The sequence below is a fragment of the Engystomops pustulosus genome, chromosome 1 (genome assembly GCF_040894005.1).
Source record: "Engystomops pustulosus chromosome 1, aEngPut4.maternal, whole genome shotgun sequence".
Classification (NCBI taxonomy): Eukaryota; Metazoa; Chordata; class Amphibia; order Anura; family Leptodactylidae; genus Engystomops; species Engystomops pustulosus.
The window spans coordinates 208,301,034-208,319,507 of NC_092411.1; the positions used below are offsets into that span (position 1 = coordinate 208,301,034).

At 41.0% G+C, this 18,474-nt stretch overlaps 1 protein-coding gene across 1 annotated transcript in view; it reads right to left on the bottom strand.

The window, feature by feature from the left end:
* Nucleotides 1–304: 304 nt before the first annotated feature.
* The window catches only part of MYOZ2 (myozenin 2), a 74,235-nt gene continuing 56,065 nt past the window's right edge, over nt 305–18,474 (bottom strand). The window contains exons 4-6 of the mRNA XM_072119194.1: nt 9,316–9,445; nt 6,056–6,239; nt 305–784 (exon numbers count right to left, since the gene is read on the bottom strand). Of these exons, the coding sequence (XP_071975295.1) occupies nt 550–784; nt 6,056–6,239; nt 9,316–9,445 (549 nt within the window). The 3' untranslated portion in view covers nt 305–549. The remainder of the gene's footprint in view (nt 785–6,055; nt 6,240–9,315; nt 9,446–18,474) is intronic.

Here is an 18,474-nt window from a genome sequence, read left to right on the forward strand (position 1 = left end):
GCTTGTATGCTAGATTTCAGTTGTACAAGCCCAGGGTTCTAGACATTGCTTTGTCTGTTCCTGAGGATTGGAAACAATTATCCATCAGAGCTGTGTCTATTCATAGATGGGTAATCTTTCTAAAACAAAACCTTAAAATTTTTAGTTTAGCCTTTATTGGCTGAACAGACGATATGGCTTGCAAGTGCTAATGCTAATGTCAGCAGTGTTTCGGGGACTATAGATATCTGATACTTTAGATTCTCTGTTTCCCTAAGATTTACCACACAAAAATAACTGCAAAACAATGAGCCATCCCACAGAATATTATCAAGACAAATCCATTTATTTATAGCATTGCTTTTGTGCCAGGATCAGAGACTGGACTCATATATGGTAGTGAGCTCACTGTTGTAACTTATTGATAACATTTTAAGAAATAATCTGAACATACCAGTTACAAAAAGTACACAAGGTCACAAACTATATATCAGAAACATCATAGAAACCATCACTACACTACTGTACATGGGAAGAAAACATTTTGAACTTAGATCTCACATTTTGGATTTATAGATCATCAGATTCTGGGACATCAGGACTGAAGATGATGTCAGAGGAAACTATAATATGGGGATTTTCTGAAATCCACCCTTGAGGTGCTCTGTTAAAGGACTTCCTTGCCCTCATAGAGTCTATGGACATGTCAAAGTTTAAGTTGTTCATAGAAGGCAGGTCATATTCTGGGATCTTGAAAGTGATCATCTTGGATGCTTTTTCAAATCCTCCAAATGGTGTTGCGGCCCTGGGAATAATGAAAAAAAAATTTATGAATATGCTGATTTTATTTGGAACATGAGCCACTTATTAGACAAGTAAGACAAGCCTTTCACGGGTCATATAGGTTTTGTTATATCAGATAATAAGTCTTCCTGAACCTAATCAGTTAAAATACAGGTTTTGGTGCATCTAGTTTAAGAGAGATATATATAAGTGGTAAATAAAAGTTAATCCATTTACCAAACTAATTTGGGTTTCCTTTTTTCCTGTGTTAGCCATTGTCTTACATGTGCCACTGCATACCTATACAATACAAATAAATTACATTCCCTCTGTATAAACTCGGATCACCCAATTTTAAAAGGTGCAGCATGCAGGGTGCAAAACGTACATTGGGGTGTCGTACAGTATGGAACTGGTTGGTGGAGTATGGCGCCTTGTGGGTATTTTTTGGAGGTGGCTTTGTGATTGTATGTCTGAAGAGATAGGATACATGCTACTGATATAAAACACATGGTTTAACACTTGTGACTATCATAGTACTTTTGGCAGCAATAGCTTTAGCCAAGTATTTAGATATATAGCCAGTGCCAATATATAGTATATTGTGGGGAATCGCTCTGGTAGATGCTTTGCAGCAGTGCAGGACACGCAGAGTAAAAGTCCAAATCAAGAGTTTTATTCACACTTCTTTGTCAAAACACAAATTCAGCCTTGACTTAAGCATGTACAAAATAAACCTTGCCCGGCTGGGCACTGCCTAATTTAACAACAGCACCTAACTATACATGTACCAGGCTGCCTGGACCACGCTCTTGGCCAGCAGAATATTAGGAGGCACTCAGTTACCTTTGCTGTGTGAACACGGTCCAGCCTTCAGCTCTCCATTTAGTGCCTCTCCTTCTGGCTTGCAGCCTAAGGCTGGCGGCACACGTTGCGTTTTGAACCCGTTTTTGGGACGTTTTAAGCAGTCAGTTAGGAAAACGCATGCATTTCTTGAAAACACATCAGTTTTAACGCATGCGTTTTTTAATGGACTGCTTAAAAATGGCCCAAAAACGGGTTCAAAGCACCACGTGTGCCGCTGGCCCTAATCAGTCTCTAAGGAGACCTGTGACCCGCACCTCTGGGCTATCCAGGACCAAAGCCCTGATGGAGTAGGAGTCCCACTACCAGCCTACCCATACTCCATAATAAGCAGGCACAGTACAGACATTACAAATGTGTCTATGCCAGCGAGGCCAACATAGACCAAACAGACTTCTCCTACTTAACAAATGTCTGCATTAACCCACACGACACCTCTCACTTTCTCACAATATGTATATAGTGATTCTCCTCTCCAGTTATACCCACACGTTTTTCATTGTGTTTTTATGTGTATCTCTTTTGATGGGTTTTTTAATCAGATGTTTTGTGATGAATTTCATGTCATTTTTTTGTGTCCATAAAGATGAAATTATTTCTATGATTTTTTTTTTTAGTGTCAATTGCTTTTTGGATTCATAGTTTTTTTATGGTTTTGCAATAATGGAGGATTAAATAGGTATTATGCTGATATTTTTGGGGTCCTCTAGATTTTGGTTAGTATGATTTGGCTATTTATGAATACAAATCCCTGCAGTTGTCAAAATATTTTTGTAAATGGAAATATTATATTTCACTGGGAAGGGAATGGGTAAAAATGAATACATCCCTTTAACTTAAATTTTGCTATTAAGTTCAACATTAATATTTCATATTTCTTCTGCCAGATCTTCACTCCTCTCCATGAGTCAGTCTGGAAGTGACATCACAGAAATCACAATAATTATTTCCAACAGCTGTTCATAAGACCTTGTTATCCTCAGATAATTCTTACATATTACAGACTTGGAAAATGGTACATAAATGTTACTACTGTACACTGGCACATCAAGATGTTATCCCTAGAAATGATAAGTGGATTTACAAATCAATTCTACTTATTTTTATGGCTACAGATTAGAGATACTCGAGATTAGATGTACTGAGTATAAGCCGAGACCCCTAATTTTACCACCAAAAACTGGGAAAACCTATTGACTCGAGTATAAGCTGAGGTGGGAAATGCATTGGTCACAGCCTCCAGTATATAGCCAGCCCCCTGTAGTATATAGCCAGCCAGCCTCTTTTAGTATATAGCTATCCAGCCCACAGTAGTATATAGCCAGCCAGCCCCCAGTAGTATACAGCCAGCCCCCATGTAGTATACAGCCAGCCAGCCCCCATGTAGTATACAGCCAGCCCCCATTAGTAAACAGCCAGCCCGATGTAGTATACAGCCAGCCAGCCCCCAGTAGTATATAGCCAGCCCGATGAAGTATACAGCCAGCCAGCCCCATGTAGTATACAGCCTGCCAGACCCTAGTAGTATACAGCCAGCCTCAGTATGATACAGCCAGCCCTCAGTAGTATACAGCCTGAAAGCCCCCAGTAGTATACAGCCAGGCCCCAGTAGTATATAGCCAGCCCCAAGTAGTATACAGCCAGACAGTCCCCAGTAGTATGCAGCCAGCCCCCATTGGTATAAAACCAGCCCACCCAGCACATAAATAAATAAACTTACCTATTCACCCTCCGGTGCCCCAATGCTCCACGCGGCTCCTGATCCTCTGCGCGACTCCTGGCGGCTTCTCTTCTATCTTCTCTATGATGTCATCAGCGGCCGTAAGATCACATTGGTGCGTCTCTGCCGGCTAATGCAGCATAGAGAAGATAGAAGAGGAGCTGTTGGGAGCTGCGCCGAGGATCAGGAGCCGCGTGGAGCATCGGGGCGCCGAAGGGTGAGTATGTACGTTTATTTTTTTTTCAAGACTCTTGTATAAGCCAAGGTGAGGTTTTGCAGCACATTTTTTGCGCCGAAAAACTCGGTTTATACACAAGTATATACAGTAATATGGTTTCAGTGGCACATTATTAAGATATTTTAACACAGCTAAGATGCACAGCTTCTAAATATCACTCCAGTGAAGCAGCTGATCAAGCCTATAGTGTTTACACTGAAGCACCTGTTCAATTATTTTGTGACATTACCCCATTGGCAACAAGCAGTCTTCAGACTAAAGTCATGTTGCAGTCACCATTGAAGCCAATGAAAAAGGTAACCCAAAGGCTATTTCATGAAATATCCACTGTATTCTGTGAAAATCAGCAACGGCTCGTTGCTCGGACGAGTATTTCCCCTGCTCGAGATCGAGCATTTAATTAAAAAAACACAGTGAAGAACAATGAAGAATAGAATAAAAACAGTGAACACAGGATCATTTAAGTGAAAAACACAGTGAAAAACACAGTGAAGAATAGATTACAGATGTTCGGCACATCTGCTTACTTGTCGGAAGATACGCGCGGAACGGTGCGAACAAAATAGTATGTGAAGAACACATTGAAGAACACGGTGAGCAGGACAGAGACACCAGGGAGCAGCACAGAGACACTGGGAAGCAGCACAGGCAGCGGCAGGCACGGAGACAGCGGGGCAGCGGCAGGCACGGAGACACCGGGGCAGCGGCAGGCACGGAGACATCGTGGGCAGCGGCAGGCACAAAGACATCGTGGGCAGCGGCAGGCACGGAGACATCGGGGCAGCGGCAGGCACGGAGACCGCGGGGCAGTGGCGGGCACGGAGACAGCGGGACAGCGGCAGCACGGAGACACCGAGGCAGCGGCAGGCACGGAGACACTGGGGCAGCGGCAGGCACGGAGACAGCGGGGCAGCGGCAGGCACGGAGACAGCGGGGGAGCAGCAGGCACGGAGACAGCAGGGGAGCGGCAGGCACGGAGACAGCGGGGCAGCGGCAGGCACGGAGACAGCGGGGCAGCGGCAGGCACGGAGACACCGGGGCAGCGGCAGGCACGGAGACACCGGGGGAGCGGCAGGCACGGAGACAGCGGGGCAGCGGCAGGCACGGAGACAGCGGGGCAGCGGCAGGCACGGAGACATTGGGGCAGCGGCACAGAGACATCGGGAAGGGCAGAGAGATCGGGAGACTTCAGTGGAAGAAGAGGAGCGGATCCCGGGACAGCGTATCTCCCGACAAGTAAGCAGATCTGCCGAACATCTGCATTCTATTCTTCACTGTGTTTTTCACTGCGTTTTTCACTTAAATGATCCTGTGTTCACAGTTTTTATTCTATTCTTCACTGTTCTTCACATCTGCTAACTTGTCGGGAGATAATATACGCGCGGAACAGTGAAGCATACATTGTTTGCATACATCTGCTAACTTATCAGAAGACATTCTTTTTCAATTAAATAACACTTTTTATTCCCGAACCATGGTCCCTTTGAAAAATGATCAGGTCTCCCATTGACTTCAATGAGGCTCGTTATTCGAGACGAGCACTCGAGCATCAGGAAAAGTTTGTCTCGAATAACGAGCACCCGAGCATTTTAGTGCTCGCTCATCTCTAGTCTTAAAACATTAATTATTATATAAGAAAGAATTATGGGACTTCCTGATAAAAATTATTGCTTTAACTTCTAAGCATTTGTTCTCTATTTGCCTTGTTATTTTCAGAGGATGAACACCCACCAACTGGTAGAAGAGAGTTAGGTTCAGTGTATTAGTACACTAGACTGTATATAAATGCTAGACCTCTTGAAGTCTCCAAGTTTGTCCAGGAAAGCACCAATGGTGGTGTCTGTGCCTACACAGTGACATTCATGGTCACTTACTGTGTAAAGAATTGCAATGAGCACTTAAATGAATGTGACTGTGGGTGGACTGCGGCACTGTTGACCCATCATTCTGAGAATTAGTGGGTGTTGCAGTAGACAGATCTCTAATAAGAAGTAGGAAGTAAATGCAAAATTGTCATAAAATTCCGCAGTTGGAAAACCCCTTTCATCCTGTGTGATCTCAACAAAGAGACTTCAACTGGACTTCAGACTGTATCTCATACAGTAGATATAAACTACATGAGATATTGTATTATTTTTCCTTCAGATAAACCATGCAAGAGGTATCTGTTAGTCTACCTTTGTTCCACAGGATAAAAAGCTTCCTGATTCTATAGTCCAAGATCGCAGCATCTCCACAGTTCTATTCCCATATGAAGTCAGAATGACAGGTTATGGTGTTTCTATGGGCCACAATAATCTCTGTTTTGAGACATTCATAAGCAGGACATTTGTTGGATAGCACTGGAGTGTGTAGCTCTATGGCAAGGGTGAAAAGGAATGCCTTATAGGGTTTATCTATGGTACTTATTAAAATAAATGTATTTTCTAGCATCCTTACAGTGCACACAGTTATATGAAGTAAATACATACCTGTTGAAACTTCTGTAGTCTGGAGCATCCACTTTGTCTCCCGGTGTAGGCATTCTAGGATATAGAGCCTCTAGCAGATCTGGATCATTTACAATTGCCTCTTGCCATGGAGACATGTAATACTTAGGAACAGCAGTCTCGTTAAATTTTTCTGGAGGAATTTCTTTAAGTGGACCTGTATATCCTGGGTAAATAATGGGACGCAATTAACAATTCATGACATTCCTGTACATGTAGTGTTCAGTTACTTTAATAAATTTATATATACTATAAGCAAGCACAAATGTATGCTAACACCACTTCTAATAGAATTTCAGCCATATCTAAAAACGCACAAAATCTGAATAGTAGATAGCAAACTGCCATTGAGAACACAGGACATTTTAGAAGCAGAATGTTTTGGGTTTCCACTGAGACTGGAATCACATGTACAGTGACAAGCATTGGCTGCAGTGGTGTAAAGTATTCCATCATCGGAAATACTTTCTTAATGGGTGATGAGTCAATCTTCACCATCTGGAAGCCTGATGGAGGAGTCTGAGTTTGGTAGATTCCAGAGAAACACTTTATGTTGTAATTTTTGCCGAAATAAGTTATACAGTCAAAAAGCTACAGACATCCACACATCAGAAATTAGTCTTGCGGAAGTGTGACATAACTAGGTGAGTCATATGTAGTAAATGGAGAATGAAATGAAAAGAGAGATGACAATGGTCAGTAAGTAAAAAAATGTCTGGGGTTTATAGATGTTAAAGAGAACCTGTCAGGCAAATTAACCCCCTAAACTAAGTATGTTTTCATAAACTTCCATTAGAAAGCATTGCCCCTATCCCTTCATTGTCCCTTTACATGCCTGTAAACCTAAGCAATAAGGTCCTAAAGCTGTATGCAAATGACCCGAGAGAGGTCCAATGAGTCATTATCATGGAAGGGCCTTTCACTTCCATGCATGGAGAACTGTCCCCAATATTGTCAGTCTTTGAAATTTGGCTAGCTAAGGATACATTTTTCAAGGACCCAGCTCAGTTGTGAGCTACTGAGCTTTGTCAGTCTGTTATCCGTTTATTTTAACTGATGTACCCATGCTCATGAATGCCTTTCCTACCTATGTTTCCTTCCCATAGAAGAAGGGGCGTAACTAGGAGATGCAGGGCCACATAGCAGACTTCTGAATGGGGCCCCCTACCTGCTTAAAAAATATATACATATATCACACAATCACACACAGTATATACACACACCATATATACATACATACAACATATACACACATACATACAGATACATCAGATATGCACACACATATAGAGCATATACACATCATATATATGCACACATACAGCAAATACACAGATGCATACAATACCACTTAACAGAATATACACATACAGTATATACACACCACACATACATACAACATATACACACCCAATAACCCAGATACCATGGGGTCATCCGTGTGCCGTGCGTATCAGTTTATAGGTAACACAATTATGTTATGTGAGACAAGTCATACAACCATTTTTTTGGGCCCACAAAAAATGCTGACATGCTGATGTTGCATTGAACTCAGCTGGGCAACTTATTACATTCTGTTGACATATAGGGGCAGATTTATCAAGCAGTCTGAAAGTCAGAATATTTCCAATTGCCCATGGCAACCAATCACAGCTCAGCTTTCATTTCACCAGTGCTCATGAATATTTTAAAGGGGAGCTGTGATTGGTTGCCATGGGCAATTGGAAATATTCTGACTTTCAGACACTTGATAAATCTGCCCCATAGACTGCAGAAACAGCATTTGCAGCCAGCGAATAGCACACATTCATGTCCAGGTAGGCTTAGTCACTCTTTATGCATGGAATGGCACTTTCTAGCAGGGTCGGCTCCAGGTTTCTCTAGGCCCCTGGGCGATAGAGCCTTAGAAGACCCCCCCCTGCAGTGTGCAGTGAACTCAGATGGGGGCATTAAAAATTCAGAAAGTTAAACAGTCTCCTGTTCCCTAAAATATTCCCTAGCTAATCATAACAGCCCTCTCATGTTTTTTTTTATATACAGCCCGCTTATGGTTATTTTATATAAACCCCCCACTCTAAAAAGCAATTGGTCTTGATAAATTTGGTAGGGTTTTTTGTTCTATTTCTATGCCAGCGGGTGTCCGGAGTCATTTTGCGGCAAAGCATGCGCCTAAACGAAAATTTGCACCAAATTGCATTGATTTTAGTTCAGTATTGTGAAAACTAGTCTGAGCAAATAGCCACTTTGGCAAAAGCGGGGTCTATTTCAAAGTGACTTGAAGTGACACTGTCCTATGTTCATTTGGGGCAGTAGAAAGTTAAAAAAACTGCATTTGAACCACAACTGCGCCAAACACCAAACATAGACCAAATTCCAGTAATCAATCCCCTCACTGATGCTATATAAATTTAGTTCTAGTGTCAGTCTATGTAAGAAAAGGCAGCATTATAATAAGAAACTGATTCTGTAGAAGGCATAGTACAGCAGTAAATGGAATCCCAGGGAGGGGCAGTGAAGGCACAATGTGCAAATCACATAATTGTAACACTTCATCATCATACTTTATCATGTAAGACTACAGTAGATGCACATGATTTTCCGGGTGAGGCTGTGAATGTCAGGAATTCTTCATGCAGGGTGGATCTGGATAAAAGTAGCTAAGATTCTTTTCCAGAAAAGCAGCTTTGTCTACTTAATGAAAGGAGTTAATTAAGAGAATATTAGCTGAGATTTCACATGCCAGACCCTCCCATGAAAAAGAAAATAACCAAAGCTTAACGGGCTACACATTTAGTGCTCCTGCACATGAACGTTGTTTGCAACCCATGTGTCATCCGTGGTTTCGTGCCGCATACCCGCTGATGACCCGCTGATGATGGCACTCATACACAGGGCCGCACAAAATGTTGATGTTGATGTAGATGTGATTACGACAACACAATGGTTGCAGTACAGGCTGCCGTTTTAAGTGATATATCCTGTTATCTAAGTAGAAGCTGTTACTATCTATTCTTATCATCACTTGGATTATACAGTTTGGGGGTTATTTATCACGATAGCCCCACCAGCTGCAAGAAATTTACGCAGCTGACAAGTTTGCATTTAGGAAAATTTGCTGGCTTCAGGGAGTACTTAGGCCGGGGTTAGGAACAATTGCTTAATAGCAGAAAACACTTTCGGGTGCGGTCAACACAGATCACGTGCATGAATTCTGAAAGGGTTCCTGCGAAAATAAAATTTACCTGGCGCAATGTTTTCAGGGTTGGGAGGGCTCCTTGGATCTGGAGTGTTTGGAGGTGTTTGCGGAGCTGTTTGCTGAACTGATTCATTTGACATATCTTCTGATTTTCCATTCTGATTGATCTGTTGAACCTGGGTTTGCCAAATATAAAAACATTGAAATCAGAATTAATTATATATTGATGAAAGGCTATAGATAGTATAACTAGTTTCAGTATTACTCCAAGGGGCACTTTTATTTTTTTATTCCCTCTGCATGGAATTGCACCCTTTTCCCTATATAAAATTCTTTAAACTTTTATGCTTATGGTGTAATATTTTTTAATTTACTATTTATATAATATAAACAATGTACACTTGTTCGATAGCAAGAAGTGGAATGCAATGTTTACTATCACCTATTTGAAAGTGAAGATTAAAATTCTATTAAAGGGGTTGGCCATATGTATTTTGTAATGTGTGTGTAAGTGTGGCGGCAGGATATCAAGTAATTTACCTATATACATCTATAAATGGTACTGATTTTCTTTCTTGATTTACCTTATGATAGCTTTTTGCTAACAGGCTGAAGGGGCACTCACTTCAATCACTTGTGTTTCTAGGTGACACAGAGTTAGAGATATCCACTCAAGATTAAAGTTACAACCAGGACTGTAAAGATGTACATAAAGATCACTTTTTTACAGCAATTTTAACAATGGATATCTCTGATTCTGTGGCATCTTGTGTGTTATGGTTCAGAAGATATAACTGTTTGAATTTGGACACTGTCTTGACTATGTTTCTGACCTTTCTATACATGTTTCTATATACACAGGGTGTGTGCAAATAGAACATATATAGCTGCATGTTGTGAAGAGGTTAAAGGGGTATTCCAATTTCAGCAAATAAATATTGTTTGTATTATTTGTAACTTTATCTTATGGCATGGGACATTATCATAAATCTTTGAAATGTTTCCACTAAACTGTCAGAATTAGTACATTTTCCATTAAATGGAACCTGTCTACAGAAATAAACCACTACCTGTACCTTATTAACCCCTTCCCGACGCGTGCCATAATAGTACATAGTGCTTCGACAGACTGAGCCCTGTCCATAGCCAGTAAGTTTTTGCTGCATATTGCAGCAAAGACTTACCAGTAACACCTGATCGAGGGTGTTATGCCATCGATAGCAGCTGGCAAAGCTGCCGGCGGCTTCAATATGATGGAGGAGCATGGGCGCCGCCAACTTGGTGAAGGCCGCCACTCCCCGTGACGCCATCGGGAACGATGATCATTGTGATGAATGAAGAGGAAAATCCCCATATACTGCCATACCTAGGGTTAAAGTACCCTAGGGGTCTGAAAAATAGTAAAAATAAAAAAAGTTAAAAAAATTTTAATTAAAAAACCCCAATATTAAAATCAGCCCCCTTTCCCTAGAAGTCATATAAATATAAATAAACAGTAAAAATCTTAAACACATTAGGTATTGCTGCATCTGAAAATGTCCGATCTATCAAAATGTAATAATGTTTTTTAATTGATTTTAACCCTGTAATAGAAAATAGCACCCAAAGTTGAAAATGGCACTTTTATGCCATTTTGAAAAATATTAAAAATTCACTGAAAAGTGAAAGGTTGTACAGTCCTAAAAATGGTGGCATTGAAAACATCATCAAAAGTTGCAAAGAATGAAACCAACCATAGCTCTATAGACCAAACTATAAAACAGTTATTAGTGCCAGAAGATGGCAAAATCAAAAAACAAAATTTTGTACAGGTTTTAATTTTTGTAAATGTATGAAAACATCATAAAACCTATACAAATTTGTTATCCCCTTGATTGCACTGACCCAAAGAATAAAGTAGACATGTCTTTTGGGGTGCACAGTGAAAGCTGTAAAATTCGCAGAAAACAAGCCATCATAGAGCTCTTTACGTGTAAAAATAAAAAAGAGGTGGGGAGTGAAAAATGTAAATGAAAAAACAAAAAAGGGCCAGGCCATTAAGGGGTTAAGTAGATGAACACCTTCCAGATCATGTTCATTACATGGCCAGTGTGGTGATGTAATGGAAAAAATGAACGGGTGGGTGACATTCCTGCGTCCAGAGATGGCACTAAACCTGCACTCTTCATGTGAAAGTCATGTGATCAGTGCATGTAGCATGTACATTGTAAGCATATGACTTTATTTTAATAATAGTAATATTTCTTTATAGACCCACGTGCTATTTGAAGCGTGACTGCAGATCCTGTAGACACAGTCCATGATTTTGTCTTTTGAAAGCTTTCATTATGTTTTCATCATAAATAGATCACATTGTTGTATTTTAAATACAAGAAGTTACAATTATATAGCATTAAATTCTGAGCTTTTTCCCTCTAGAAAAATAGCTAATTTTAGAGGCCATTAAAATTATTATAAGACTATCATTTTATATAAACATATGAATGATCTGATCAAATTGGTTAGATTTAGAATCCATAGGACTTGACATTTTGCATAGTTTTTTGTATGTGTTTCTGAAGTATAGAAGTATATTATGTAACATCTGGTATTTTCTTGCTTATATTAAAGAGAACCCGTCATGCAAAATAACCCCCTAAACTAAATAGATTTTCATAAACTGCCATTAGAAAGCATTGCCTCTATCCCTTCCTTGTCCCTCTACATGCCTGTAAACCTAAGCAATGAGGTCCTAAAGCTGTATGTAAATGACCTGTGAAACATCCAATGAAGCATTAGCATATTCAAGCTGTCCAGCTTATTCATGAGTGGGAGGCACAGCCACACCCCCAGTGCATGACTGACAGCCTGTATAATGATGTGAGGCTGTATAATGATGTGCTTCCTGGTGCTGGTGGCCACGCCCCCTGCAGCCTGTGTGTGCATGTGTGTGTGTTTAGGAGAGATACAGCAGCTCCAGGCAGCCATGTTACAGCAGAACATGTCAGATTCATGTGTAGCTGATGTCTGTGTCTCTCACTTGTATATTAGGAGGATGCAGCATGTCAGCAGATGCAGCACACACACTAGCAATGATTTACTATACATTACACACAGACATGAGCAGGGGGAGGAGAGGGGAGGGGTAACAGGGGTGACATCACTGCCTCTGACCATGTGACCAGCCTCATTTACATGATAAAGAATAGATGATTTTACAATGAATAATGTATGAAATAACTAGATAAAGGCTGGGATGGGATCCTTGTGAGCTGCTCCAACAGGTAGTAGTGACAGGACAAGTGACACAGACCTGATGACAGGTGTCCTTTAAATAATGTTGTGCCACATAGTGTTTAGTGTCTTCACCAAAATACTCGAGATTTATAGAAAGACTGAAAATACATGCATAGCACTTCCAAACAATTGCATACTCACTTTTTCACTTGACATGGAAGATGAACTTTTCAAATATTATTGGGCAGATTTATCAAGCTGTCTGAACGTCAGAGTATTTGGAACATCATAAGAGGACTGAGTAGTTGCATACGTCCCACTACAGGTGGATACAGGGGGTCAGCCCATGAAAAGTATTGAGCAGGATACTAAGTGTGAGGAGGAGGTGAAGTGGGAGTGAGGTAAGTTTCATGTCAATAACGGCCACAATAATTAGTGAGGCATCATTTGCATATGAAGAACTTTGATATGACCACACCATCTTGTAAGTGACATGAATGATTTTAATCATTTTATGATGCTTACTGCAGCATTATGTAAAGCTGTATCTTCCCCTGTCAGTGTTATGTGCTGTAAAGTGTTGGTATGAGGAAGTAAAAACAGGTGCTACAGCAAACAATATGATGTCATCTTTAGATATTATGGTTGTGAGCTTTCCAAATACATTCTACTAAGACCTATCTCATAATGATGTCACTATGTGGAGATGCATCATTAGTAAGTATAACGTAACATTACATAACAGCGATACTATCTGATCTGTTGCACACCTAAAATGGCCTGTAGGGTTGATTATACATAAAATGGCCTGTAGGGGTTCTTTTATACAGCACTGACTTCATTTTAGGAAGAATGATAACGGTGCCGTAAAAAATACCATCAATACATCCACTACTAGAGCTCAAGCAAGATTGCCACCCTCATAATCATGGAAAGAAAATCAGAAATTAGAAACGGATTAGAAAAAGTGATCTATCAATTAGACACACAGGGGGATTATTTATAATACACTGGTACATGGGTGGCTGTGCTCATTCGCAATTCTATGCCAGGCCCTGCCTGGTATAGAAATGCGCTTTAAACTGCACCCATTTAGGCTACAGATAATACACATAGGCTACAGATAATAGCACATAGGCTACAGATAATACAGATAGGCTTATAATGGACCTGGGCCCACTGTCTGCAAGCCCGCAGTCTGCTGGATCCATGTTATTTTTGATCTTAGGTGATGATATTGCTATGATGCACAAGTATTTAAATGGGGTAACCCTGCGGCAAGGCACTATTGGATGCAGCTCATAGTTGAAGCAGAACAGACTTGTCCCATTTAAATGGGGACATCCTGACCCAGGCCGCCAAGGGCTCTCACTGCTGGAGGAATTGTTACTACTATTGGCTATATGGGACGTTATTGCTACTAGGGATATTAATACAAGTGACAACTGAAGGCCTTGTTACTACTGGCTACTGAGGGCACAGTTAATAATGTTTACTGTGGGCATTATTAGTTCTGGCTACTGGTGCCACTGTTACTAATGTCTGCTGGGGGCATTATTAGTTCTGGCTACCACAGGCACTGTTACTCCTGGCTACTAGAGGATTGTTAATATTAGCTACTGGATGCTCTATTGTTACCAGCCACTGGAATTCTGTTACTTTTGGCTACTTGGGTACAGTGATAAAAACTACTAGGGAACAGTAACTTGATTACAGTGCACTGAACATTGGGGGCAGTGGGGTTACTACAGGCGGTCCCCTACTTAAGAACACTCGACTTACATACGACCCCTAGTTACAAATGGACCTCTGGATATTGGTAATTTATTCTACTTTAGTCCTAGGCTGCAATGATCAGCTGTAACAGTTATCAAATGTGTCTGCAATGAAGCTTTAGTGTTAATATTGATTCTTATGACAACCCAACATTTTTAAAATCCAATTGTCACAGAGACCAAAAAAGTTCTGGCTGGGATTACAATGATAATATATACAGTTCCGACTTACATACAAACTCAACTTAAGAACAAACCTACAGACCCTATCTTGTATGTAACCCGGGGACTGCCTGTATATTGGCTACTGTGGGGCCACTTTTATTATATTGGCCACTGTTATTATATTAACTACTGTAGAGGCAGTATAGTGTTTTCATGGGGATTCAAAGAACAGTATTAAGTTTGTAATAAGGTGGAGGAGATGATGATGATGATGTGAAAAACCTCAAATGTTTGTGCAACAACCCTGCGGTTGTATAGGCAAGGAACTGCTTGCAATTGAGGCCCTCCACCTTTAGAACCCCTCTAGTGAGTCTGATCAGCTCATAAGGAGAATGCCATAGGTCTTAGGCACTTAGCAGCAGTAGATTCTGCCTGAACACGCAAGGGTTAAATCTGTGTTTTAATATTTGTTATCCAATAATGTTCCAATCTGTAAGCTGGAGTGTGATTGGAGAGTGAGACAACCTGACCAGAACAAAACCCCTGGACAGAAAGTGACAAGCTCTCTTTGGGCCCAGCTCCTGACTGAGGATTCTGCTCTTGGAACCCAGCTCTCCTAGAGAGCACAGCTCTTAGTGACCAGGTCTGCACCTAGCACAGACCTGAGGGGATCATCCATCTGAGCATACAGTGAGAGAGTGTCCGTGCACCTCTAGCACAGACACACAGAACATCTACATCAAATATCTACTGTATATAATGTCTATTTACTGGATCGATCATTTAATCTATCTCTCTTTTCATTCTATATTTATCAAAATTTTATTTCTATTTTAGTATAATCTTGTGTGTATTGTTGGCACTTGACATGTTATAGGATATTAATCAATAAGGTGAGATACAGTAAGTATTCATGGCAAAGTGACAAACTAACGTACAAAAGTTAAAATGAAGTCATGACACACAGAAATGTCTCCGGTGATACAACCCATGTAGCATGTGTGAGACCTGTCAGGTTTAGTCAGCTGATGAAATGCAACATGGAATGACCTCCGCTCCATTGAGTCATAAGAGGTTTCGCAATGTACCCAGATGCTTTATTATTGTACACAAAGTACTGTTAGGTTTCAAGCAAAACATTCAACTTTCTCAGTCTGCAGCCACCTGTGGAGGCAGGAACTCAAGTAAAATATTAACAAGAAAATGAATCATCTGCACACCACGTGTAACATGGCTTTGTGTATAGCTTGTGCGTATGATCCGGCTTTTGTATTCAGCCCACATTGTGCTGTGATCATGTAGACTGGAAGGACATTGAATGAAACTTCTATTAGACATAGACACTAGTTAAATGGTTGGTACAGAAGTACAGGTCACTGAGATTAGATCAGAATTGTATAAGTGCTACCATTGACGCATACTGGCGTGAGACAGGACTTTATATAACTACTCCAAGACAATAGGCTAATAACATCAAACACAAGCTCATTATACAATCAGGTTATCCCTAGTGGCCCCTCCTGGTTGTTACATGTTTACTGTATGCTACAAGGGAGTAATAAAGCATTTACTATTCTCGCACCAAGAATGAGCAGAATGTTTTGAGAAATACTTAAAGGAAGGGTTTAATTTTGGATAATATCTACTAATAAATAAGGGAATTACATAAACATCCCTTTAATTGTATGGCATGTGGAAGTAGTACATAGCAATATCCCTACTCAGAGGGAACCTTCTAAGGGTGCAGTCACACGTTGCAGTTAAAACTGCATCGCAACTAGTTTTGCGGTGGTTTTAGGTGCAGTTTTGTCAATTTCACAGGTGAAAGACATGAACTGAATGGGTGAATTTGATTTGGAAGGAGAAAGCTGTTCTACAAATGTCATTCACCTGTGAATTTGATGTCTTTCACTTGTTAAAATAAGTAATACCACCTAAAACCAACCCAGAGCTAATTGCGATGCAGTTTTAACTGCAACGTGTGACTGCACCCTCAGAGTGGACATATTAGGGGTCTAGCCACTGTGAATGTCTATCTAAACCAGTGGTTCTCAAATGCCGTGACCCCGCAATACAATTCCTCAAGTTGCAGTGACCCCCAAGCCAAAAACTAATTTTGGTGGCTACTTCATAACTGTAATTTTGCTACAGTTATGATTTGGAATGTAAATACCTGAAATGCATTATGTAGTGTCATTGCTACAATATATAATTGGTAATATATTAGGTAATATAATAGGTAATAGATTTCCTTTAATTTATATTCCTGTTATTATCTAGAACAATTTGAGAGCACACTCTCCACATTTGAGAGCATCATGTGGTTGCATAGTAAAACTGAGACCCAGAACATGTCCAAAAAGTTATATGTAACACAAACACACACATTTGTGAATAAAGTTTTTATTTCACACCATCCTCCATGTCAGGATCAGTGGTAGTGGATCCTCTGTACCACCACAGACGATGGCATAAACCGACACCTGGGACTGGAGACCCGGTTTTCACCAAAGTCCACAGCAAAGCAGGTTTACTTGTTGTGGCGTGGTGCCACCAGTTCGTTCCACAGGTGCGACTTTGTCCGTGGTGACGGCCAAGACGAAGTACAGAATCGTGAGGCAAGGTCGTGGTCGGGACAGGCAGGAGGCTGAGACAGGCAGCACAGCATCAGAGTCGGGGACGTAGCGGGAGGTCAGGACAGGCAGCACAGGAGTGAGGTCAGGAACGGAATCGAGGTCACAATGGGAAATCAGGATAATCGCACAAGGCATCAGACAAGCGTTCTCTAAGGGTATGAGGCACAAAGATCAGGCAGGGGACACAGGAAGGGTCTGGGAACTTACCAGGGAAGGCGGTTGGCCAACGCCAATTATCGGCGTGTTGGCCCTTTAAATTTTACAGACCTGGTGCGCATGCGCCCTTGGAGGCGGGACGTGTGCGCAGAGTCGCGGGAGATGGCGCTGGAACCCGGCGAGGTGAGTGCCGCAGCGGGCTACATGGAGGAACATGGGTGCATCTGCGACCCGAGACATGGGTCGCAGGGGCACCCAACACACTCCATTATTTACACCTATGTTTTAGCGTTCTTACTCAAATTCTTATGAACCTCGGAAGGTTCCATTATTGTGCTTCTAATATTACACTGATCTAAAAGTAACTTTTGTTATCTCATTAGCTTGTTTCATGTAATTTTTCCATGTAATCACTGTTCGCTGCACATTTGCATGAAGGTGGTTGTGTGTATGAATTAAAAAGTTATTTTTGTATACATGGTAGGCTGTGATTTCTAGAAAAAAATGGTTTGTAATAGAATAGGAGCTATTACTTTGTGCATTATATATTTTTAAACACATTTGTGGATTGAAATCAAATATTGCATGGTATTTGTTTTAGCCTTTTTGGGAGTGTAAATTCTTGTTGATACTGTGTATTGTGGTATATACACTGGTCAAAAAATAAAGGGAACACTCAAATAACACATCCTAGATCTAAATTAATGAAATATTGTCATTAAATACTTTGTTCTGTACAAAGTTCAATGTGCTAACAACAAAACCACAAAAAAAGATTTATTAACCAATTTATTTATTAACCAATGAAGGCCTGGATTTAGAGTCACCCACAAAATGAAAGTGGAAAAACACACTACAGGCTGATCCAACTTTGATGAAATGTCCTTAAAATAAGTCAAAATGAGGCTCAGTGTTGGTAATGGCCTCCATGTGCCTGTCCCTACAAAGCCTCGGCATTCTCCTGACGAGGTTGGGGATGGTCTCCTGAGAGATCTCCTCCCAGTCCTCGACTAAAGCAGCCGCCAATTCCTGGACAGTATGTTGGTGAATGTAACGAGACATGATGTCCCAGATGTGCTCAATCGGATTCAGGTCTGGGGAATGAGTGTGCCAGTCCATAGCTTTGATGGCTTTATTTTTCAGAAACAGCTGACACACCCCAGCCACAAATGGTGAAGCAATGACCTGCATTAAGTGGAACCTAGGACCAAGCGCACAAGCATATGGTCTCACAAAGGGTCCGAGGATCTCATCTTG